Raw genomic sequence first — 25,089 nt, 5'->3', positions numbered from 1 at the left:
GTGTGTCCAGTGGCTGGACACATGGCGCAATGCACATCAGAACATCTCCAGTGTCACAGGAAGCTGTACTGGCAGTGACGGTAGACAGGGCACTGACCCAACTGTAGCCTGGGCTGTTTGCTCCTGGTCATTGCTGTGTATCTCTGGGTAACAAGGAGACAGCCTCCTCCTACCTTCATGGGGCTCCCAGTTCCCAGGGCATTGGGCCCAACAGGCATAACCAGGCAGCCTTCCTGATATGTGGCACATGAAGGCTGATTCCCTTCTACCCTCTGATCCACAGGCGAGACTAGAAAAAGAGAAGAAGTTAACGAGTGACCTGGGACGTGCTGCCACCAAATTACAGGAGCTTTTGAAGATGACCCAGGAACAGCTGGCAAAGGAGAAAGATACAGTGAAGAAGTTGCAGGAGCAGGTGGACAAAACAGTGAGTGTCCCGGCCATGTAGAGCCACTGGTTCTCCAGGGCTGCTGGGAAGGGGTGGGCATGGTACCGGGAGCCCTAGGATTCCTGGGAAGCAGGACAAATAAATACAGACCTAGGGCAGAAGGTGGTGGGGACAGACTTCTGAAGGCAGCATTATGATGTGCAGTACCTACCCTTTCATGGCTCTCTCTGGTGAGAAGCATGTCTCTGTCCCCCTACTACCAGCCCAAAGCTTGTGGGATCAAGGTCCTCACCCAGACTTGGCACCCTCAGCTCCTGCCAACCCTCCAGCCCTAGGAGTCAGCTCTGGTTCTCCAGATGTCCTGTGTATTCTCTGAAGGGCTTGGAGCAGTATGGGGTGTAAATCCAGGGGGAACTGGAGGTCCCTCAGAGTTGGGATAAGTGCTCCCCTTGGCTCCTTGGCCCACACTCTCTTCCCCTGTGCCCTGTTTGCAGGAGGACGGTAGCAGCTCAAAGGAGGGCACCTCTGTCTGAGTCTCCTCTGCAGAAAAAGAAGTTACTGTTCAACTTACCAAAATGCCTTATACATTCCTCACAAATAAACCGACACAGCGTTGTCCAGGCCCAACTCTGGTGGCTCTGAGAGAAGACATTAGAGACTTGAGTCTCTTAGAACCACAGTAGATCTTCCAGACCCCCAGTTTGTAAAAGAACCTTTGTCACATTCAGTAAACACTATTCCCCATGACCAGCCGTGGACCACCACAGAGCAGACGCCAAAGCCCTTACCAGCTGTGACAGACCCCAGGCTGTGTGCTGGGGAGGCCGGGACCTCTGGCTCTCTGTATGTCGATCAGTGCAATTGTTTTGTCTTTCAGTGGGTCGGGAGGCGGGTGGATCAGGTGGTGAGTCTCAAAGGCTGTGGCACAGACTAGAGGGGCCCAGACCAGACCAGCCCAGCCGCAGCCCCTCACCCCTGCCAACCAGAACTGGTGTGTGACCTCCTGGATGTTAATGCCATTAAAACCAACATTGTCGCCTGGCACTGCTGTCTTGTCTGCTCTTCTGATGGGGCTTCCCCACTGGCTGCTGAGCCTAGGATGAGGAATGAGAGTGGCTGGATCCCTCAGGAGAGAGCAAGTGTGGCTCTGGTTTCTCTGAAGTCAGGGGATTGGCAGCTCTGCCTAAAGTAGGGGTGGTGAAATGTGTTGCTTCCTGGTCCCCAGCACTTTCCCCATTGTGCCACTGAGGCCCCAGTGCCCGCCAGGTGGGATGAACACAGCCTTGGGATGCCTGGTGGCCTAGGCTACTGTGTGAAATGAGCTCCATGAGTGAATAAGGGGGTCTTTGCTTTTCTGGTTGGGGCTTGGGCAGACATCCTCACTTCAGGAGGGGCAGACTAAGGGCTGGAACAGCCAGCTGAGACACTCTGTGATCCTCAAGACCCACTTTGTCCTTGGTGGCCGAAGACAGTGTGATCCAGAAGAATCTTGGGCCAAGAAGTGTATTGGGGACTTTGTAAGAAATAGGATCCTGGAGCTTAAGCAAAAAAATGGATTAAGAGGCTGAGTCACAGGAGAGGTTAAAACACCCCAGCAATGAAAGGTGAATCTGAGCAGTCTGGGTTCTTGGGGACAACCAACCAGTTTTGTCAAGGGGATGCCTGGACCAAGCACTGTCCCACTTCCATCTTCCAAGCCTCAGAACCCTGGGAACCTCAGAACCCTGGGAAGTGAGGAGAGGGGGGAGGGTGGAGCACTTCAGTATCAGGTCCAGCCAGAGGGGATGGTGGGCTCCCAGGGAAAGGCAGCTCAAGAGCTATAGTGTCCACCACCTGCTTTGGGACCTCTCTGCATCTCATGCAGCCTTTTAGGTTGACTGCTCTGCATGGTTGTGATGAGAACCTCAAGTCTTTGGGAAGCACTGCGTATGTGTATCCTTTACATGCCTTCAGCCCCGCCCCCACTTTGAGCAGCTGCCAGAAGCTAGGCAATGCTGACAACCTGCATGACCAAGTCCTGGTCCCAGCTTTCATGGAGTGCCTCATCTGTGGACCACCTCACCACACTGTGTGGCACTTAATGTGTTGCTATCATATTGGGATCAGTGTGCTGGAAATTCTGGGAAGGCTCCTCAGAGAAGTAAGTTTAAGCTAGAGCTGGAGTTCATCAGAACAGGAGGCATTTGTCAGGAAGGGGAGAAGGGTTAAGGCCCAGGGGACAAGTGTGGTTGATTAAAGGGTCTGGAGACGTAAGGCAGACATTAGAAGACAGTCATACCTGCTCTAGAACTCTGGAGAGGCTGAAGTGGAGAGGGAGCCCATGGGACTTGGGACATGGATGTCATGGTTCCTGGCCAGGAGACAGCAGGAGGAAGTGACCATTAAAACCTGCTGCCAGCCACGTGTCCCACCCTCTGCCTGGTTCTCACCCGAATCTTTTAATTCCCACAGGAGTTGAACCATCCCCCTACCTTGCAAACAATCCCCATGAACAGGTAGCTCCCTGGTAAAACAAGGTAGCTCAACAGGTAAAAGGCAGGCAGGTTACAAACCCATTTCTCATCTAATGCCTGGCTGTGCATCTGGCAGCCTATAGGGTTATTTGAAGAGAGAATGTCATCTGGAGTGTTCAGATCCCATGAAGAGGAGTGCCCCTCACACTGCACCTCCTGTGTGCCCTGTGCCTCAGGAGCAGGAGCTTAATGCTGGAGAGTTGGCCCTGTGGGGCACAACTTGTCCTCCCATACTCAGTAGCCTTATGTAAGGTTAATGGTTGGGCCTTAGCGAGTTCTTCCTTGAGCCTGGGAGCCTCCCCTGACTGACTGCAGAATTAAGAACTGGGCAGAAGCATTTTGAAGGCACAGGGATGGGAGGACCTCAAGGAAAGAAAGGCACAAGAGATGCTGGGGGTACCAAATTGCTGCCTTTGGGTTCTACAGGGCAAGACTGGTATCTGGGTTCTGGTTACAGCCCTATTCCCTCAGACCACCTGGTGGGGACCCAGTGTCTAGCTGTGGAGAGGAGGTGAGAGTGCAGGGTGTAGGGCCCTGTGGGGCTCTGGAAGTGTTAACTCAGCGCCTGCCTGGAGCCAAGCTCTGAGGGAAGGACTGAGCAGCCTTGAGGCCCAGCAGGGGCACCTCCCAGGCCAGCAGAGGGAGCCCCAGCCTGGCCTTGTCACTAGGGCTGTTCCTGGGTAAGATTTGATCATCAGGCTAGCGAAGAAGGAAAGAGCCCTTCAGGAAGGTATGGGAGGCAACTGCTGTCTGCAGATTGCTGCACAAGAGGCTGACAGGCCACTCTGGTGTCCCACAATATGGAACAGACACCCAAGCCTGGCTCACTGGCCTGGCCACTAGAGTGCTGGCTTTTGTGTCACTTGCAATTAAGTTGTGTGGAGGCAGGAATCACCCAGGCTGGGTTGCAGCATTTGTCAACTCAAAGGCACTGGCTGGTCTGCTAACAGGAAGCACTGTTCTCCCAAGGCCTGGCTCCAGTATGCCACAGCCTCAGCGTGGTGCTACTGCTCATCTTAGACAAGCGATTTTCAACCTTTTTCATCTCATGGCACATATTAATTACAAAAATTTTGTGGCACACCAAAAATATTTTTTGCCAATCTGACAAAAAAAGGTATAATTCTGATTCATTCACATGGGACAGCTATGTTTTGGCTTTTATTTGACAGTTTAATGTAAATAGGTCAGTGCCCCTGACTAAATATGCACTTTATGTTTTAAAAATTCTTGCAGCACACTGGTTGAAAATCAGTCTTAGACCACCAACTTTAGCGCTGGTAGAGTTCTGAAGATTTTAGAAACCACTAGACACCCTCCAAAAATACAACCTTCAGGTTTGGGTCTAACAGGATTCAAAGCCCACTTAATAAGATCTAACCTTAGAATTCCAGGTGTTAGAAAGGAAGAACTCTCCAGAGGTATAAGGGCAAGAGCTTAGGACCAGAAAGCATGAGACCCAAGTTGTCTTGGTTCTGCTGCTCATGAGTTGGGTGACCTTAGGCAAGTTACTTGACCTCCCAAAGCTGGCTACTAAGGGCACTCACTGGCTACAGGGTGGGCAAGCCCCCTTTCTACCCTTCTGGGATTGGGCCTAGCCAGCGAAACACAGCTCAAGTTACAACCTTCCACGGAGAACCTGGCTTCTGGGACTTCCCCGTTCCTATCAATTCAATTATTGACCATACTTGCTGGAGTTCGGTCTGGAGTCTGTTACATTTCAGAAATGCCACAAGTCTTGAGAAAGCGATGTGTCCTTGGGCATATCCAGTCTTGAGCAACACACCAGGCAAACAGAAGCTGCACTTCCTGTGTGTTGACCAGGCAGCACTTTGGGAAATTCTGCAAAAAGGAAATCACTCAACTAAACCTAATTCTACAGTATTCAAGTCATTGTGTACACTGTTTTCTCAGATTAATGCTTCTGAAGTAACAAGCTTCATAGTCAAGTTCTGAATTTCTATTAGCAGTAGCTTTATCTGCTGCTGTCTTAGGGTAAAAGAATACTCACTAGATGAATCGTAAGTCAGCTTTCCACAAACAGAATTCTGTAAGCATTAACACTTGTACATACGTAATCTGTTCACTGAAAGTGGAGTATACCTGCAGTTTTGTTTCTCACCAATGTCAGCTGAGGTCCCAAACTCAGGAATTTTGCAGGATTCTTGGGCCCCACCCTCAGGAATCCAATAGGATTCTTTCTCAAAAGTCGGCCTACGTAGAGATATAAGTAACTAACAACTCCCAATTACTGGAGTAAGACTGAAATGTCAGTAGATGTTTGCATATTACATTATCTGCACACTGCTTGAAATCCTTCCCGTAGAATGCATTCCATTCCCCCACCCCCACTTGGATGTGCACCTGTACGGAATGGTGGTTAAACTAAGTTGTACCACCTGTCACAAGCTCAAGCCACAGAAAAGACTTTCTTCTTCTAAAACTTGACCAACTACCTGGCTCTATCTACATGGCTGATTCTTGAGCAGGGTAGCCTTGGGCCTACAATGCTTCTCAGAGACCTGTTAATATGCAGTCACTAAAAGCACTGCACATAGCAAAACAAGAAATTTGGGATGAAAGAATGACAAGCAGCTTATCAGTAAACCAATAACCAGCACTATTTTCTAGACAATTTTGAAAGAAGTATTTTGACTAAAGCCTTTTTTTTTTTTTTGGTCTCCCAAATAGAGGAGATAAAAGACTGGTATTTGGGATACGAAAAGATTCCCAACTTTCAACCCAACTTTCTCATTCAATAAGAGGAGGGAGCTGTGACTTGACTTGTCTGAAATACCCAAACCTCCAACAACCTGCCCCATATATGGAAGACAAACTTCTTTATCCTCAAATCACAAGTGAATAATTACACAAGAGATAAGTTAAAAATGCTTCCTTTATTACATAAAGCCAATACAGCTACTTCTAAGTTCAACTGTTTGTGCATCTCTATATTGTTCAAAGTGTTGTGCCTGTGATGTTAAAGACAATCACTTCCAAGTGTCATCAGGTAGTGGCTTTCTGTGGGTGTCATCATTTGTCTTACCTGCTTCCATTTCACATACAACTGACAAATTGCTCTAGGATATTAAGAAGCTTTCCCAGGCCCCACAGTGAACACATACCTAATGTTATTCCACACCTTAAATGTGCCAGAAGCAATGAAGTTCTGAAGACGACACAAAGCTATCACAAGTGTCCCAGCTTATCAATATACTGTTTTTCATTAACAAAGTGTAGTACAATGGAGCCCAAATTTGCATTATAATTGGTTGTTACAAGATACTGCACATTCTCCTGAGGACACATCATGATTATAAAGATGCAACGTCACTCTCAGAAGAGTCTCCCTACTAGTGAGGGGAGAGCTTTTCACAGATGCGAGGAGTTGCTTCCTGTACTCCAACTACATGCTTGAAACAGTGCTTTGCAAGACCAGCGCTGATTAAGTGTACACAATTCCAAGACAGTCTTTATTACACATGTGGTAGAATTAAAAAGACTGCCTAATTTAATCTTACTGTAGTTAGTGTTATTACATACATGTTGTGAGAATTATCTTCCATTATTCAGTTTAGCTTGAGAGAATAGAAAATTTGAGCAAAAATTAAAACCAGATTATGACCAATTCTCTAAAGAAACAGTGATTGCTGAGGTTAACAAAGATGCAATAATTCTCTTCATATGACCTTATACTGTTTTGTGAACAGCATTACTAAAAACTCATGAGCTCCGCAAACATCTTTACAAGCCAGCTCATTAAAAACAGGCATTTGGCCAATAAGGATTTAATGTCACACCAATAAAACTTTAGATTTTAAATTTATTTAGGGCTGTTTGCACATGTTTAGAGAATATTTAATTTACTCTAACAGATGACAAGATAGCTCCTCCTCAGTGAGATTCTGGCCTAAATATATTTGCTTTACTTATATAGCAAGAGGATAACATTAAACACGGAAGCTTTTGATTTGTGGCACTGAACGATGATCTACACAGGGCATCCTTCAAAAGCTACAATTAAGGATCCACCTAGCTTTTCAGCAATACAAGCCCGATTAAGGTCTTCTGGCCCATTTGCTTGACATTCGTGTTTTATGCCTAGGGGGGAAAAATAACAATTCTGTTTAGAATCATGGCAGTGGTTTACCTGTTTTTTTCTTTCTAATACTCACCCGAGGATATGTTTATTGAATTTTAGAGAGAGACAGAAAGAAACTGATGTGATAAGAAACATTGATCAGTTGCATGTGCCTTGACCAGGGATTGAACCTGCAGCCTTTTGGTGTATGGGACAACACTCCAACCAACATCGGCCAGGGCAGATGTCAAGCTGTTTTAAAAGACCAGTTCTAGTATGCATAGAAAAGCTGTGGTATACACAAACAACAAAATACTACATAGTAATGAGAATAAATAATCTGTAACTACATACATAAAATGAATGTCTAACAAACATAATGTTGACTAAAAGCAGCCAGACATCAAAGCATACATTCTGTATGATTACATTTGTATAACACAAAAATCAGCCAAAGCTATTTTATGCTGTTAGAAGCCAGGGTACCGGCTACCCTATGGAGGAAGGAGTTAAAGGAAATGTGACTAGAAGGGGCCCAAGTGAGACTTCTGGGATACTGGTCATTAAATCAAGAAATAACCATTATAACGTTAATTTGTGAAAATTCACTGAGTTCTACAAAAATTTATGATATATGGTTCTTTTTAATAGACATAATGTATGTACTTCAGTAAAAATTTAAAAAACAAGTCTAGCAATATTTTTCCTGGTTTTTAAAATATAAGTAAAAATATGAATTTGATGTTTTGATTACAGTTGACTTAGTCAACTGTGTTGAAGAGTAAGAATATTTACAAATGGCATTCTCTTGTCCTATAAAACAGTTCCTCAGTGGTATTATACATTTAAGAAATCTATCAAGGAAAACTATATAAAATGTATTACTAATTGCTTTCTAAGAAAATTATATCACCACACTGCAGAATGAGCTCAATTGCGTGATTATATACACTAGCTTCTCTGTAAATAACTATCTTTTAAATAGCTACATTGTTTCTGATTTTCCATGATTTTAAGACCTTTTCTTAAGCTGTTGAAATCATTATCAGGACAGCTAGCTTTTGGACTTAGGACTGACTACAGAAAGCCAGTAATGGTTTCACTAGGAAAAGGTGACATAATGGCCATCTTTAATATGATCAGATCAAATGTTATGTAGTAACTCCCTTTACTGGAAGGCAATGCAGAATAAGGATGATAAGTGGATGAGGAATCCACTCTAAATCCTTTTCAATTGCATTTGTGGAAGTGTTGAAGCTAAGGAGTCATGTAAAAACATCAGTTAACCAACTGGTGAACATGCTTCCAGGGAATGGCCCAACATCAACCCAAAGACATGGAGAACCTGACAAGGCTTGACACACACAACAGCAGGTTCCAGGAAAGAAAGTGAGAATTTTGTCTTCTTAAGTACAATAAAACAAAACAGGGCAAACCTGTTCAACTACAAGAATGTAAAAATCAGTTACACTAAAAGAAACAAAAAAACTACACTGGGCTGAGCCCTTGTGGCCATGGCTCACCCAGCTGTTTGGAGATAGCTATTTGGAGACTGAGCTCACACAACCTAGAAGACCTCTCGTTCTACAGCTGAGAGAATCAAGGCCCAAGGAGATTAAGCAGCATTGGTCAAGGTCATACGGCAGTTAGATGACAAGCTGAGCACTCAGTGCAGGCCTTTGGGCACTTGCCCCATGCTCCTCCCATCATACCAACATTTCCTCCTGGCTGGAAACAGTCAGTATGGTCAGGCCCTCTCATCAGGATCTCAGTCACCCAGTGGGCAAGGCAAACAAACTGGGCAGCTCAAGAAGTGAACTTTCCTTTGGATACAAACGAGTCAATTACCTAAAAATCATACCAATTCAAAGTAAAGCTAGAGATAAAACTATCATTTCCCATTTACATGCATTTCCCTTTTCAACTTTGTTATATCAACTACATTCAAAGGCAAGAGCAAATTTATCATTTAGTATGACCAGTGTAAACCAGTAAGTCTCCATCTGTTATGTGAGAAACTTGGCAGCATCTCACACTAGTTTAAAACCAGCCCGAAGAAGTGATGTGCAACAATGTAGAGAGAACAGGGTTACTAAACATGGGCTATATAGACCCAAAGTGACCAGCACAAGGCAGAGGACACATGAAAAACCAGGTTAAACCTTCTGGTTTTTCCCTCAAAACAGGCAGTGCTTCCCTTCTTTGTGGCCAAGGTCCTCCAAAGAAAATAAGGTGCTTCCTAGAAAAGATACAGCCCCCATTCCAGGGGCTCACCACACCTTTAAGTATTTGGAAGTAAATCTAGACTTTACCTTGAAATTTCTTTTTGATTGCATCCTTGGAGCTTGCATAGATCATTTTACTTTTCAGAGGTGCTAGCTCTGGAGCCCTGGATAAAGAGATACCAAAAACGAAAAAAACTGGTTTAGAGAAAGTAAAATTTATATCACGTTAAACATTTACATCACTGATAAGGGAGAGTCCTCAGAATAGCCTGGGAGAGTTCTTTCAGCTACATAATTTTACAGTGTCCCTACCTCTTTAGAAAAAATTGTTATGGGTGGGCATATACAGAATGGCTCAGGCTGACCAAGAGGGGAAAAAGTAGAGAACCACTGATTAAAAGTAAGATTAGTGGGACTAGAATAAAAGAACCAACACTGACTGCATAATTCACTGTTATTACCCAATTTGTTTTCTTTACACAAATTAAAATTTTTTTTTTTATCAATAAAGGCTTGAGTTTAGGCTAATAACAGTCATCTTCATATAAGGTTCTTAACCCCTTTGGATTGGAAAAAGTTTTAATACAGAGAAGTACCTACAGATTTCTTAATCTGTAAATCAAGTACCACCTCTAATTAAGAAATGCTAGCAATTTTAGCATTTGTACTTCACCTTGTTTTCTTAAAAAGAATGTATTACAAATAGTTTCCTTCTTACCTTTCCCCAGTCCCTTCACTTCTATTCTATGAGCAAATTCTGACCTCATGAGTACTTGTGTCTTCCATCTTAGTCTAACATGATAAAACATGTCAGAAAGATTTCTTTTTTAAAGCTTAATGACAAATCTGCAATAGCTGTTTTAATTGTCAATATTACTACTATCTTGCATTTACAAATATTTTTGGGCTGGCCTCATTTTTAATGAATACTAGAAGGAAAGCATTCACTTCACCAGTAATATTGAAAAATAACAGAAGCATTAACAATTGACAGAAAAATCCCATCCTATTGAAACTTCTATCTATGAATGCATCATTTCCCCCTACACCACCCAATCTCATGTCCACCACCACTCCACACTACCAAGATACCAAAGGGTAAATGGAGTGTAGTTACATACTTTTAAGCACTTAATGATTCCATTTCACTGCCATATTTTCAGGATGTTCCACCCTCATTAACACCATGGGCTGGCATGGACCTCACTTAGTCTACTCCTCCAACTGTGGGTAGAGAGATTCTAGTCTCAGGAATCAGGAAAAGGGCAGTCTGTCTCTCAGATGCTTCTTCCCAACTCTAACATCCAAAGAAGGGGGTAAAGCCTCAGGTCTGGCAGATGCAAAGTACTTTTCTTATGGAAAATAGTTCATGGACCTATTTGCTGCTCTGATTTTACTCTGACCAGATTTTTGAAACACTTTAAGAGGTGTTCTATGGGCCCTTTAAACAGAGACTGTAATGGAACACTCCTAAACGTTTCACCTTTTCTTTAAAAAAGCAATAGTGCAAAGTGAAACACTGCACTAACATGGAATTTCCTTTCCTTCTTTCCATTTTTATTTCTCAAATGTTCTTCCTTATGGAAGATCATTTTCATAGCATAAAAAGGTATAAAAACCAGGGGGTAATAGTACAAATGAAGGAAATACAGGGTGGGACAGAAGTAGGTTTACAGTTTTTCCTATGAAAATACAATAATTAATAATACAAAAATAAACTTTTGCGTACTCCCAACTGCAAACCTAAATTTCCCCCTATCCTAAGTTCACCAATTTAAAAGCCAAACCTTACCAAATAAGTTTCTTTTAATAAATACAAAAATTTTTTAAAAGCCAAAATCTTTATTTAGCTGCCATATCTACCACTCAGCTGTAAATCCCAGAAGGGCAGGGACTTGAACCTGTTTTATTCATAGCTATTTTCCCAGGCTGTAATACAATGCCTGGCATGTAACTGAAATTAAGTTTAATAAATGCACCATCACTCAAATCAGGAATGTGCTCCTTTTGTCTCACTACTTTATGTATGTATGAATGTATGTATTTTTGTATGCATGCAGCTGCCTTGTTTGCAGAAGTGTAAGCTGCCCTAATACATGCACCTAGACCTCATATTTAAATTCCTCACAGCATTCTGGTTAGTCAAGTGCAATAGGCTTGCTGAAATGAAACTGAGGTGTGATCTAGAGTTACATTCCTTTAAATCAGAGTTCTTTTGACTTCCTAGCCTCATACCCCAAGCTATTGGTGGCACACAGCTAAGAGCTAAACACCCCCTTGCTTTGCCCTGGCTCGGGCCCAAGTATTAAAGAGGACTCTTACTCCCCCCAAATCAGAGGCTGTTACCACTCCCCTTTCCCCTTGGGAGCTAGAAATAGTCTATGTATGAATTCCATATCAAGAAATATTTAAAATAAATTAAACAAGGGATACAGGTATGACTTTTAAATCACACTTAATCTCAAGTATTAACTTACTTGAAAAGACCAGGATAACTCATTTAAACAACCTTTCAGGAAAAAGGTCATGTAAATCACTTTATAACATTCTTTCACTATTTAGAACAATGCTGTCCAGTACAGCTTTCTGTAATGATGAAAAAATTCTCTATCTGTGCTTCCCAATAAGGGGGCCACTAGTCACATGTGACTACTGAGCATTTGAAATATAGCAATTCAACTAAGAAAATAAATTTAAAATTGTATTTAACTTTAATTCCTTTACATCTAAATAGCCACAGTGTCTAGTGGCTACCCTTATGGAAAATGTGAACTTGAGCAAATAGCTTGGAGGCAATGACAGTACCAACTTCGAAAGTGGCAAACCAGAGGCACAAGTAAAGAATGGATGTTTTAAAAAGTGGGAGACTGATTCCTGAAATTGCAAGTTAGAGAAGGATTTTGTTGAGATAAATTTCTTCTCAGTATTCTAGGAAGAATTTTTGCTTATGGGGAAGACACAAAAAAACCCAGAATTTATAAAAAAATGTGTACTGATTCTTACATGTTTAAACTCCAGTCACCTTTAAAGTACTCTCCATTTGATGCAATACACATATCAGAATATTTTTTCCCCTGCTCCAACAGTTTTTGAATTTGTTGATTTTGATGCCTTTTAGGGCTTCTACCATTTTTTGTTTCTCCTCTTCCACATCAGCAAAACATTTTCCTTTGAGGACTTTTTAAAAAAAATTATATTTTATTGATTATGCTATTACAGTTTTCCCAATTTTCTCTCCTTTATCCCCCCTCTGCCCTGCATTCCCCAACCCTCCAGCATCCCTCCCCTTAGTTCATGTCCATGGGTAGTACATATAAGTTCTTTGAGTTCTGTGTTTCCTATACCATTTTTGACCTCTCCCCGTCTATTTAATGCCTACCAATTATGCTGCTTCTTCCCTGTACCTTTTCCCCCCACCCCTCCCCTTCCCCTCCCCACTGAAAACCCTCCATGTGATGTCTATTGCTCTAATTCTGTTCCTGTTCTAGTTGTTGGCTTAGTTTTTGTTTTCGTTGTTTTTCTTTCTTTTATTTTTTTAGGTTCATTTGTTGATAGTTGTGAGTCTGTTGTCATTTTACTGTTCATATTTTTGATCTTTCTCTTAGATGAGTCCCCTTTAACATTTCATATAATAATGTCTTGGTGATGATAAACTCCTTTAACTTGACCTTATCTGGGAAGCACTTTATCTGCCCTTCCATTCTAAATGATAGCTTTGCTGGATAGAGTAATCTTGGATGTAGGTCCTTGCCTTTCATGACTTGGAATACTTCTTTCCAGCCCCTTCTTGCCTGTAAGGTTTCTTTTGAGAAATCAGCTGATAACTTTATGGGCACTCCTTTGTAGGTAACTCTTTCCTTCCCTCTTGCTGCTTTTAAGATTCTTTTTCTTTAATCTTTGGAGGCTGAGAAATCTCTGGGACAACCTGAAACATTCCAATATCTGAATTATAGGGGTGCCAGAAGGAGAAGTGTAACAGCAAGAAATTGAAAACTTATTTGAACAAATAATGAAGGAAAACTTCCCCAATCTGGCAAAGGAAATAGACTTCCAGGAAGCCCAGAGAGTCCCAAAGAAGCTGGACCCAAAGAGGAACACACCAAGGCACATCATCATTAAGTTACCTTTGAGGACTTTTTTCATCTGGGGAAATACAACAAAGTCAGCTGTGGGGAGATAGGGTGAACAGGCAGGGCGGGACACTGGGGTCATGCTGTTTTGGGTCAAAAACTGCTGAACCCTAAGCACGGTGTGGGCAGGTGTGCTTGTGAGTCACCCACTATGAAAAGGGCAAAGGCACTAGAAGTGTCTTCAAAAAAAAATTCACTGGAGCCGAATACACCCTCTCACATCATCGCCAGCTGGTACATTGATACAGGTGGGTTATTAGAACACTCACCTAACGGGGGGAAGTCTGTACTACTAGAGCCCACCCTTTAGAAAATGATTTCAGTTTTTTTTCAGTCCCCCCTCATATAAGAACTTAAGAGGATGAAAAGAAATCTACTCCCTGCCCCTTATACCACCAAAATAATCAATTATTCAAAGTCATCTTTCAAGTAAACAAAGAGAAGTTAAAATTTAGTTTTGGTCTCACAAACATCAATCCAGCTAAAACCTTATCTTATGACATCTTGTAAATAAAAATTAAATAACAATGACTGTAGACAGCTGGACTGAAAATCACTTTGGCCCAAGTACTGGTTTCCCAAATGCTAAGCTAACAATGAAATTAACTCTGAGTTTTACAGAGGCTATTTTTTATCACTGCTTACCATAAAAAAAACATCAACTCCTCTTTTCTGGATTCCTTGGTTTCAAAGCTTGCATCATACAAAGCATAGCGACAATCTTTCTCAGGAAGCATTGAGACAAAATGCTTGAAAGGATCAGTTATAGTTACACCAACATCTCCAACCAAGATCTCTTTGCCTTCTTCTACAATGATGCACTTTTTGTCTGCACTGAGACAAAAAATGACAGCTTTCTTTCTTTTCTTGATTTCTTCTGGTGTGGAGCACTTCCTAACTTTCATGTCATAAAAAATGCGACATACTTCATCAGCAACTTGCACTCCTGAGGCCTATATAATGAGAAAAGGAAGTCAAAATGAGGCTTATAACTTATAGACTGACATACACTTACAATTTTTAAGGTATACTTATCATCCAGTACAGAAACTGGAATACCTGAGCTGCAACCACTAAGTTCAGCCACTGAACTTTTACAAGATTACATATATAAACCATTCATCACTATTATGTGAGAGTAAGGGAAGAATCATTTATGCAGCCCTTCCTACCCTAAAACCTATACTTCCGAGGTATTGGATTATTTTCTTCTTATAAAGGTTGCTCAGAGCCATTACTGGGGTAGTCATCTCCCCAGTTTGGTTATGAGTACTACCCCAAATTATTTTCATAATGCATAACAGACGATCAGAGCAGTTGGGTTGGAAAAATTCCATTCCTATGGCATGGCTTTTGCTAATAAAAGAAGAATTAAAAGGTCTTTGGTCTACTCACATTTCCAAATTATATGATTACTATTCAGTAACATTATGTCCTTAAAATTTCACTTAAACTCCAAGTTGTAATCTAAGATCAGAATAAATAAGATTGTTAAGAGACCAGATCTTAATTGTTCCCCATCACAAAAAGGAATGATAATTAGGTTATGTGATAGAGGTGTTCACCAATGCTACGATGATAATCATATTGCAATATATAAATGTATCAAATCAACACCTTGTATACCTTAAACTTATATAATGTTGAATGTCAATTATATCTCAATTTAAAAAAAAGAATAAATAAAGTGTTTACTGCCGTAACAAAGAATATAGCTTTATCTGGGATTATACTGACAAGAAAAATAAACCTTTAGGTTTGAGATGAGGAAGCAGTTACACAAGATCTTCATAGCAAAAGCTCTAAAACTAATTTTTAATCTTTTCATCTTTAAGGAATGTGCTATTTACATTAACTTTACTGTGTCCATAATTTCTGTATGCTTCATTAACTACTTTGGTTTGCATGTTATCTTTTCTAAAGCAATATCTGAAACTTAATAGAATATAAATACTAAACAATGCAAAAACTTTAATGATAACCCCAAATTAATGTCAAGTAATTTGATTAAGAAATAAAAATACCTGTGACATGAAAAGATAACCCATACACTGGGAGAAAACATTTGCAAATCATATATCCAATAAGGAAGCTGTATCCAGAATATATAATGAACCCTTATAATTCAACAATAAAAAAGACAAATAACCCAATTTAAGGGCTCTGAGTAGACATTTCTTCAAAGAAGATAGAAAAATGGTCAATATGCCCTTGGGGAAAATGTTCAACACCATTAGTCATTAGGGCAGTGTGTATATATATATATATAGCAAAACCAAAATGAGCTACTACTTCACAGCCACTAGGATGGCTGTAACAAAAAAGACAACAGCAACAAACATTGGTGAGGCTGTTGAAAAACTGGAACCCTTATACATTGCTGACAGAGCTGTTAAGCAGTACTGCTGCTTGGGGAAACACTATGGCAATCCCTCAAAAAGTTAAACATGCAGTTAACACCTAGCAATGCCACTCTCCTCGGTATATACACAACAGAAATGCAGTATAATTCACAGTAGCCAAAAATTAGAAAAAACTCAAATGTCTATCAACTGATAAATAAATAACATGTGGCATATCCACACAATGGAATATTATTCAGCCCTAAAAAATGAGGTTTTGACATATGCTACAAGAGGGATGAACCTTGAAAAACACTATGCTAAATGAAAGAAGCCAGACAGAAAAAGCCACATAGTGTGATTCTATTTCTATGAAATGTTCAAAGTGGGCAAATGCACAGACAAGAAGATTAGGTAGTTTCTAGGAGCTAAGAGGAGAGAGGAATGGGGAGTGAGGAATATGGGTTTTGTTTTGTTTTTTCAGTGATAAGTGTGTTGGAATTTGATAGCAGTGGTGGATGCACAACTATGTAAATATATTGAAAATCCAGTGAACTGTACTTTATAGTGTATGAATTATATCTCAATAAAGCTGCCACTTAAAAATTCACATAGGAATTCTGAGGGTTAAAATACACTTAAGATCCCAGAATTTATTTAACATTAAGGTAATTGGACCATTTAATCATATTCATTAAGAGCTGATATATTTCAATCCCATCTAATTCACTTTAATCCTATGTAGTCTAATCCACATTTTGTTTATAAATGGAAATTTCACTCTAAAATAACAAAGTGGTAAATACAGAAAATTAAGACTAGAAAATTACTCCCGAATCTATATAATTTTATCATTTCCCTACTTTTATATTTTTATCCTGACCTGAGGACATGCTTATTGATTTTAGAGAGAGGAGAAGGAAGGCATGGGTGAGAAACACTAATTGGTTGCCTCTCATACAGAACTAAGCGCACAACCTAGGCACATGCCCTAATCGGGAATTGAACCTGAGACCTTCCAGTTTACAGGATGACACTCCAACCAACTTAGCCATACCATCCACAGCCTCTTTCCTACTTTTAAAAAGTACTTTTCTTAAACCTTTTACTGAATTAGAAGTAGTACTGTTTTGATCTTCACAGTTCATCTGCGTTAAGCAAGTTAATCTTTATTTTGCTTTTTTTGAACAGAGATGAATAAAATGTTCAAAGTAACAAAATAGTGAATAACTAAAAGCAGACCCCAATTCCTTGTATCTAACCAATCACTATTTAAACTTATTTAAAGCCTTGTATCTAACCAATCACTATTTAAACTTATCTGTCAATAGCTAAGTGAAGTATTTCAAACACTTCAAATTCTGAATTGGAAATTAATCAAATTAATCAGGTACCAGTAACTGAAAACAGAAAGGAAAGTGTATTCTGCAATTATAATGCAACTAATTTCAGCCAAATCAAGCTGTAATATACAGGCACTTCAAAAGCCTCAGTAAGAAGGGGTTTGGGCTTTTTCTATCAACGATAGGTTCTGTGAAGGTCTCTGATGAAAAGACACTTCTGCTTGAGGAAATTGACACTGAAGACTGTGAATGAAAAAATGGTAAAGACACTGGAAACAGGAAGACCACTTCTGAGACAGCTACAAATATCCAGAGGAGAAAGCTCTGAACTACAGCAGTGGAGCTGAAAACAAAAAAATAAGTACAAGTACATTTCAAAGTAGAAGTAATATATTATAACTGAGTGAAACATAAAGAAGTAGCATCAAAGAAGACCTAGTATTCTCCAGACTGGTGACTAGAAAAATTGTGGTGTTTAAACAGAAGGGGAAGATGGGTACAATTTGACATGTTAATTTTGAAGAATGTGCAAGTCATTTAAGGTGAATTTCAACCGGAAATATAAGCATGGATATATTAGATACTTTAGGCTATAGTCAATACCATGGAGGCACCAACATTACATAGCAAAGGGGAAACAAATCAAGGAGACTAAGAATAAATAATATGAAAGCTAAGAAGAAAAAGAAAGAAGGGAGAAAACAGCACCCTAGAAGCCAAGGGTGAGTATTTTAAAGGAGATCATCAATACCATAAAATGTAAAGCTTGAGAATGTCTGAAAACAGCCAACTGGGTTTTGCAACTGGGCCTCTGAGCATTTCAGGAGACTGAAGGAAAGGGGCAGAAGTCCAGGGAAATGGGCTAAAGATTCAAGAGAACTGAGGAGGTGAAAAACACAGGAGGGTTAATGGTAAAGGGAAAAGGGAAGACTGAGTGCTAACTATGGAAGTTGTCTTCTTAAGGGAGAAATTCTGATCATACTTAAAAATTTAAAAGCTCTTGAGGGAACAAGAGAAGGGAAGCCAAAACACTAAAGAGGAAAAGAAAACAAAACCTAATAGTGAGTACTTATTATTGTCAGACATTTCTAAATCACAACAAATACTATGAGAAAGCTACTGTTATTTGTTTCTCACAGATGGAAAAATTGAGGTCAGGGTCACACAGAAACTGGTAGTGAAGTGAGATTTGAACTCATGCACTTTGGCTCCAGAGAATATTCATAACCACTCATAATTAAGAGGCAGAACTCTAAAAAGACTGAGGAGATAGAGCATAGATAGAGATCTTAGTCTTAGTTTCCTCTAAAATAGGAAAAGGGAGGGTAACAGTTGGAGGAAGAAAGATGCACTGCTAAAAATTGTGTTTGACAGGCTCTATTTTCTCTGTGAAGTATAAGCCAGGAGAAGAAGCACAGCGTATGAGGGCATACTAGGTAAAGATTTAGAATGGCTGTAACGTAGAGTACCAAAGGGAATTAATCATCCAAGGACAAGCAAATAGGCTCCAAGGACATCAAAAGTTCCAGCTGAGGTCAGAGAGGGTGATGGCAGAGCAATTTGGCAGAAAGCAGATGCTGATGGCAGGATGGCAGTGCAGGTGTAAATAAGGGACTCTGTATAATCTCTAGATTTTATCCAAGTTTGAGGTTTCAATCATCTAATCCCAATGACTCACACATTGTTCAGACTTCTGCTTTTCTGAGTTTGCAGCCTTTATACCCAATTTTCTACCTAACATCTCCAGCTGGATGTCTCAAAGGGATCTGATGCTCAGCATGTCCAAAGTCCCCTTCTTATCATTCTTCCTGTCTCAGGAAGATATTTTCGTTATCTTTTTCTAAGACATCACCATCCTAGTTACATAAGCCCCCAAACCTGAGACATCCTCTAATTCCTTCTCTCTCACCTCACTTAGCTCTTTGGATTCTCATATATTTTTCCAAGACATTCATATCTCTCCCGCTGCTGCCACTCTTCCAGCCCAAGATACCACTGCCTGTTCTGAACCCTTGCAATAACCTCCCAAGTGATTGCAGGGGAGGGGAATGAGACCAGGATGTGTGTGTACCATACTGTTTCCCTCTTCCTGGGCACAAAGAAAGACTACATTCCCCAGCCTTCCTTGAAAGTTCACCTGGGGCCATATGACTGAGTTCTGTTCTACAACAACAGGTAGACACAGTGATATAAACCACTTCCAGGCCTGGCTCTTTAAGTGATCTAGCTCCACCTTCTCTTGACAAGATAACCTTGGTGGATACTCTTCACAACAGAAGATGGCTGCCAAGCTCTGCTGAACTCTACATGATAGAGATGATTTTTTTCTGTGTTAAGCCAATGAGATTTGGGATTTAATTTGTTACCATAGTTGTTCAAATACAACAGATTGTCCATACCCACTGCTGAGCCCCCTCCACTCTCTAACTCATTTTCTACATTGCAGCCAGAGATGAGAAACACAGATCCTATCTCCATGTTTGAAACACTTCGAGGGGTTTCCACTGATCTGAGGGTAAAAAGAGTAATAATTCTGTAGCATGCATGATCTGACACTACCCACCTCTCCAGCCTTATCTTACACCACACATGCTCTGCAACCTCATTACCTGGGCCTTCTTTTAGTCCCACTTGCCATGTTTCTTCTCACCTCAGGGCCTTTGCTCATAATATACACCCTGCTTGGATAGCGCTTTTCTACCCTTCTTTGCCTGATTCACTTTTTAGATCTGAGATCAATTCTCACTTTGCAAATAAGTCTTCTAGATCAAAACCACTATTGCATGCTTCCACGAAATCATGTATCTTCACCCCATAGCACTTAACCACAGTTTCAATGTTCTCTCTTTAAGATTATTTAATGATTTTCTCCCTAAATAGACTGCAAGTTCCTTAAGACTAAGTTCCTTATGATAGACTGCATCTGTCTTGTTCACTATTGTGTTCCTCTGAAGAGATCAAAGATGAATCAGACTCCCAATATAGTTTATTTGATTAATAGCAAAGATAAAGACAGCAGATACAAATCTTCAATACTTGGTATAACTATTATTCCCTAATAAACTTCAATGGAAGGGAGTTTAAAGAAGGCAGAGATTAAGTTGGGGAAAGGGGGACACAGGTAGTCATAGAGGGTTTCACATGTAAACTGACTTAAAGGACTCCAAGACAAGGGCACTGAAAAAATGAAAAAGTCCCTGACAAAGAGAACCTGGCATATATATGAGAAGAGGAAGCTGAGACGTGGTTCAGGAGGAAGAGACCACAAATAGCAGGTTCAATAGTTTGGAGACACTGGACAGTTTTAAAAAGTAAAGTAAGATGCCCAGCTAAAAGGCTAATTCAGTATGCAAGACAAGAAGTGATCAAGGTCTTCACTGGGGTAGTGGGAGCTGTACTAGGGAAGAGGGCTGAGTGCCAGTAATACGTAGGTACAAACATGTGTGCCTGAGAACCACTGACTGGGAGAGGGATGGAGGAAAAGAAGGAGTCAGAATGAAATGATATATTTGGTGATCAGGAGGCTGATTAATATTGCCAAATGCTCATTTTTCTCTCATCTTTCCATTGTGGTAGGGCTTTAGAGTCATTGATGACTACTACCATTATAATGATAAATTTGTCCATGAAAATGAAGAAATAATCCACCAGGTAAAGTATATATTAGATTCAACTATAATGAGTAAGATTAAATTTGTTAATTTTGATTTACTTAGTGTATCCTTGAAATAGGACTGATAGAGAAGATTAAACAACTTGTCCCTAGATTCTTGACAATGATTTTTATAAAGTAAAACTAAGCCCATAAGGACAGACTGAGAAAGAAGGGAATACTGCCTACATCCTGGCCCAAAACTGTTGCCGGGTTCCTCCCTTCTAATCTCTAAACTAGTACCAGCATTGATCCTCTCAGTAAATTGGTAGTTCTTTTTGCCTTTGATTCTAAGGGGGGTGGGGGGATGGGATTAAAAACTGGGATAAAGATTAGTGGGATGGAAAGAAGATAAAATAATCCTTAACTATAGTTTATAAACATCTTGGAGCCAAAAGAAGATAGTGTGAAAATAAAGCACAGAATTATAAGAGCAACCAATCCATCCATGCTTTTCCACTAACTAGTTGTGTCACTTTGGGCACATCATTTAACATCTTCAAAGTAAATCAGTTCCTTCAGCTAATTTATTTAGGGTAGAGCACTAGACCAGTTACCAAATTTTAAAATGCTTAGGAATCACCTAAAGAGCTTGTTAAAAGGTAGATTTCAGATTCTGATTCAGGATATCTGGGGGAGTCTCTAAGATTTTGCATTTTCAATACATTCCAGGTAAAAATCAGTAAAATGTAGTTCTAAAATTTCATGAAATACAATAAAATCTTAGCTCAATGCTAATTTACTGCTTTGCCTATACAGGTTTAATTAATATCATGAAGCAGTAGTAATAAGAGTATCAAAGTCAAAGTATTTTTTGTGCCACAGACAACTGATCAAGCCTTCTGAAAATAATGTTTCAAATAAAATAACATAAAATATATAACATTACTAGACAATTATACTGAAATATAGTTCATCTATGATGCTGATGATGAATTCCTGTGAGAGTATTAATTTTGGTGGATTTGTTATCACAAAGAGACATATGGTGAATCTTAAAACAAAAGGGCATTTGTTTTTTCACTTTACATTGTCCATTTACCTAATAGAAAAGGTCCTCTCCCATCAGTCTCATTTTTTAAGTATTTCTCTAAAATGTTAGATGACTAAGATATTAACTACTCAGCTGTTGAGAAGGCTAAAGTTTATTTTAAAAAGCAAAATCAAATTCAGTGTTTATTTTAAATTTCTTTATTTTAATTATTTATATTCAATTACAAAGTTTAACAACGAAGACTATTAAAGAATACTCTAAACATAGCACCAAAATTTGCTGCACAGCTCAGAAGGAAAATCTTGACAGTAAAAATAGATTGCTATTGCAACAAGAGCTTTGTGATTACCTTAAAAAGATATGTTATCCACAACTTCAGTTTCACTGTGTTCTGTACCAGTACCAATGGAGAATAACAGTGGCTCTCAGAACTCCACCCCCATGTCAAAACAGTTGCTGTTAAATTACTTCACTGTGTTTTATCTCATTTGACTACCAGTTTTTAACTTGTTCATGAAGCATAATGGATCTCAAACCCGTCTGAGTCTCCTCTGGAAGAGCTTTTGTAAAACACTGATTCAGAGATTAGGCAAGGTGCTGCCTTAATACTCAAGATTCACTCGGTGTACTCACTCTTCTTTAAATAAAGTTACTACTCACAAATAGAAGGCAAGTAAATGCTACAGAAAATTTGTAACACTGGACATTTTAAAGTTGTGAATGAGAAAACACTTAAAACATTAATTCTCTCAATTCTAGCATAAGGGTAAGTGCCATCTCAAAGGAGTATCAAGTTTTTCTGATTCAATTTTTGTAAAAATCTGAACCAGTCCAAACCTTAAATGTATTAACAGCCATCCATCCTAAACCAACCTATCAGAAACAGTGGTCTGTATCTATACCAGTAATTTAAGTAGGATACTAACATTGGTTCCATAATTAACGCCAAACACACTTTACCCACCCCTCATTGGAGAAAAAGGAATGAAAGCTATTTTCCTCCCTCAAAATATTAATTAAAAAAATTATTTTTCTAAGCTAAGAGAGTCTAAAATATTTGATAGTAGAATACTGCATACAGAAAAATACAATCGCAAATTTTCACCTGGCAGAAAAACAATTCCTTTCTCAACTTACCAACCATTAAAAACCCAGCATAACTGCTAATCAAAGAAGTTGGGGAGTTTAAAAATGGGTTCATGCTTCTCCTTTATTTACAACATGCCTTGCACAAGGACCAGAAAAACCAGAAAATCCACTGAGTACAAAATATCTGGGCTTTTGGTTCAGTAATAATGTTGAGACAACAAATAGAATGAGTGACAGTGCTTAAGAAATGAGCAACATTTCCACGAAGAAGTGTTAGAGCCCTATAGATCCTATATTAAAATGGGAGATCTAATCTTATCTCCCTCCCAAAATTCCACTGAAAATACAACATGGGAATTTAAAAAAAGAAAAGAACAAGAACATAAACCCACAAAGACAAGGAGAGCAGAAGAAAAACAGAAGTTCAAATAAGGAAAAATAAGTGAAATTAGTTTGAGAAGCACTGAGATCCCTAGACCCCCTTCTCCTGAACTCCACCCTGCCACCACCTCCACATCCTTGGAATTTTGGAATTCATTCTCTGCAGGGTATATGCAGTAGGTCTTCCTGGCTTTCATCATACTGAAAACAGGAAAATAGGTGAACATATGTAAATGAATGCTAAGACACTCTTTCTACCACCATTACTACCTTGAGGCCTGTCGAACAGAACTTTCTGAGATGATACAAATGTTCTATATCTATAGCGTCCAACATGGGAGACAGTACCACACATGAATATGAAATGTGCCTAATACACTAGAGGAACTGAATTTTTAATTTTATCTTATTTTAAATAATTTAACATAAAATTAACTCTCAAAACTAAAATAGTATGTTTTGAGCAAACAAACATAAAATATATCACAGTTTTCTGCCTTGAAAAAAGCAGTATACTTTTTAAATTTATGGAACCTCAGCTATTATACCATGCAATGACAGAATGTCCCTAAGGGCAAGAATTTCAATTCTAGTTTACTATAATAATATGGTCAACTATTTCTGGGGGCAAGTAAGCAATGTTAAGGAGAGATTCAGATAGACATTTTTGTTTGTTTGGAAATATCCTGTTAATTTGGAAGTTAAAATGACCAAAATCAAGAATACTTTATAAAAACTTCAGACAAGAAGGCTTAACTTTAAACAAAGATTTTAATCCTTTTTTAATTTTACTTTTCAATTACAGTTGACATTCACATTACTTTGACACTAACTTTAGTTGAGTTCTGATAATCCACTACCATCAGACTAGCCCGTATTATTTTGTATTCTTTTCAGGTACTCAGCATAATGGTTAGACAATCATACACTTTACAAAGTGGTCCCCCCAATATTTCCAGTATCCACCTGGCACCATACACAGTTATTACAATAGTATTGACTATATTCCCAAGGCTGTAATTTACATCCCCCTGCCTATTCTGTAACTACCAATTTGTACTTCTTATACCTTCCACTTTTTCACCCAGCCTTACAACCCTGTTCCCCTCTGGCAACCATCAGTCCGTTCTCTGCAACTATGAGTCTACTTCTATTTTGTTTGTTCATTTATTTTGTTGTTTAAATTTCACACATAAGTAAAATCATATGGAGACACTTTCCAAAGAGGACATACAGATAGCCAATACATATATGAAAAGATGCTCAACATCACTAATATTCAAAGAAATACAAATTAAAAACCACAATGATTACGACCTCACACCTGTCAGAATGGCTATTATCAGTAAGTCAGCAAGTGTTGGTGAGGATGTGGAGGAAAGGGAACCCTTCTGGCACTGTTGGTGGGAATGCAGATCGGTGCAGTGACAATAAAAACAGTATGGAGAATCCTCAAAAAATTAAAAACGGAACTTCCTCATGACCCAGTGATTCCACTTCTGGGTACATATCTAAGAAATCCAAAACACTAATTTGAAAAGATAATATGCACCCCATGTTCACTACAGCATTATTTACAATAACCAAGATAAGGAAGCAACACAAGTGCCCATTGATAGAGAAATGGATTAAAAAGTTGCACATACATACAATAAAATATTACTCAGCCATAAAAAAAGAATTATATTTTACCATTTGCAACAGCCTGAATGGACTGAGGGGGTATTATGCTAAGTGAAATAAGTCAGAGAAAGATTTTAATACTTACAGATGGTGTAACAAAAAGTTCTTTTGCTCCTTGTGGGGGAAGAAAAACTGGATTTAAGGAAGAACTGAAATAATTAATTTAAAGTACAAGGTTTATTTAATAGCAATACAGATAATGCCACTTTATGTAATATTAAACACAGTTATTCCAGATGAATTTTATAGTTAATTGGGTTATATGTTT

General features: G+C 39.4%; 2 protein-coding genes across 5 annotated transcripts in view; one reads left to right on the top strand and one right to left on the bottom strand.

The window, feature by feature from the left end:
- The window catches only part of RRBP1 (ribosome binding protein 1), a 67,782-nt gene extending 66,350 nt beyond the window's left edge, over positions 1–1,432 (top strand). For all 4 annotated transcript variants that reach the window (XM_024559738.4, XM_024559737.4, XM_024559736.4 and 1 more), the window contains 2 exons: positions 284–427; positions 883–1,432. In XM_024559738.4, coding sequence (XP_024415506.2) covers positions 284–427; positions 883–921 — 183 coding nt within the window. In that variant the 3' untranslated portion in view covers positions 922–1,432. The remainder of the gene's footprint in view (positions 1–283; positions 428–882) is intronic.
- Positions 1,433–5,779: 4,347 nt separating this feature from the next.
- Positions 5,780–25,089, bottom strand: part of DSTN (destrin, actin depolymerizing factor) — a 47,291-nt gene continuing 27,981 nt past the window's right edge. Inside the window, exons 2-4 of the mRNA XM_024559197.3 lie at positions 13,983–14,290; positions 9,295–9,371; positions 5,780–7,002 (exon numbers count right to left, since the gene is read on the bottom strand). Coding sequence (XP_024414965.1) covers positions 6,893–7,002; positions 9,295–9,371; positions 13,983–14,290 — 495 coding nt within the window. The 3' untranslated portion in view covers positions 5,780–6,892. The remainder of the gene's footprint in view (positions 7,003–9,294; positions 9,372–13,982; positions 14,291–25,089) is intronic.

This window comes from Desmodus rotundus, chromosome 6 (assembly GCF_022682495.2).
Source record: "Desmodus rotundus isolate HL8 chromosome 6, HLdesRot8A.1, whole genome shotgun sequence".
Taxonomy (NCBI): Eukaryota; Metazoa; Chordata; class Mammalia; order Chiroptera; family Phyllostomidae; genus Desmodus; species Desmodus rotundus.
The sequence above is the reverse complement of the archived record's forward strand: the minus strand, read 5'-3'. Positions and strand labels throughout refer to the sequence as shown.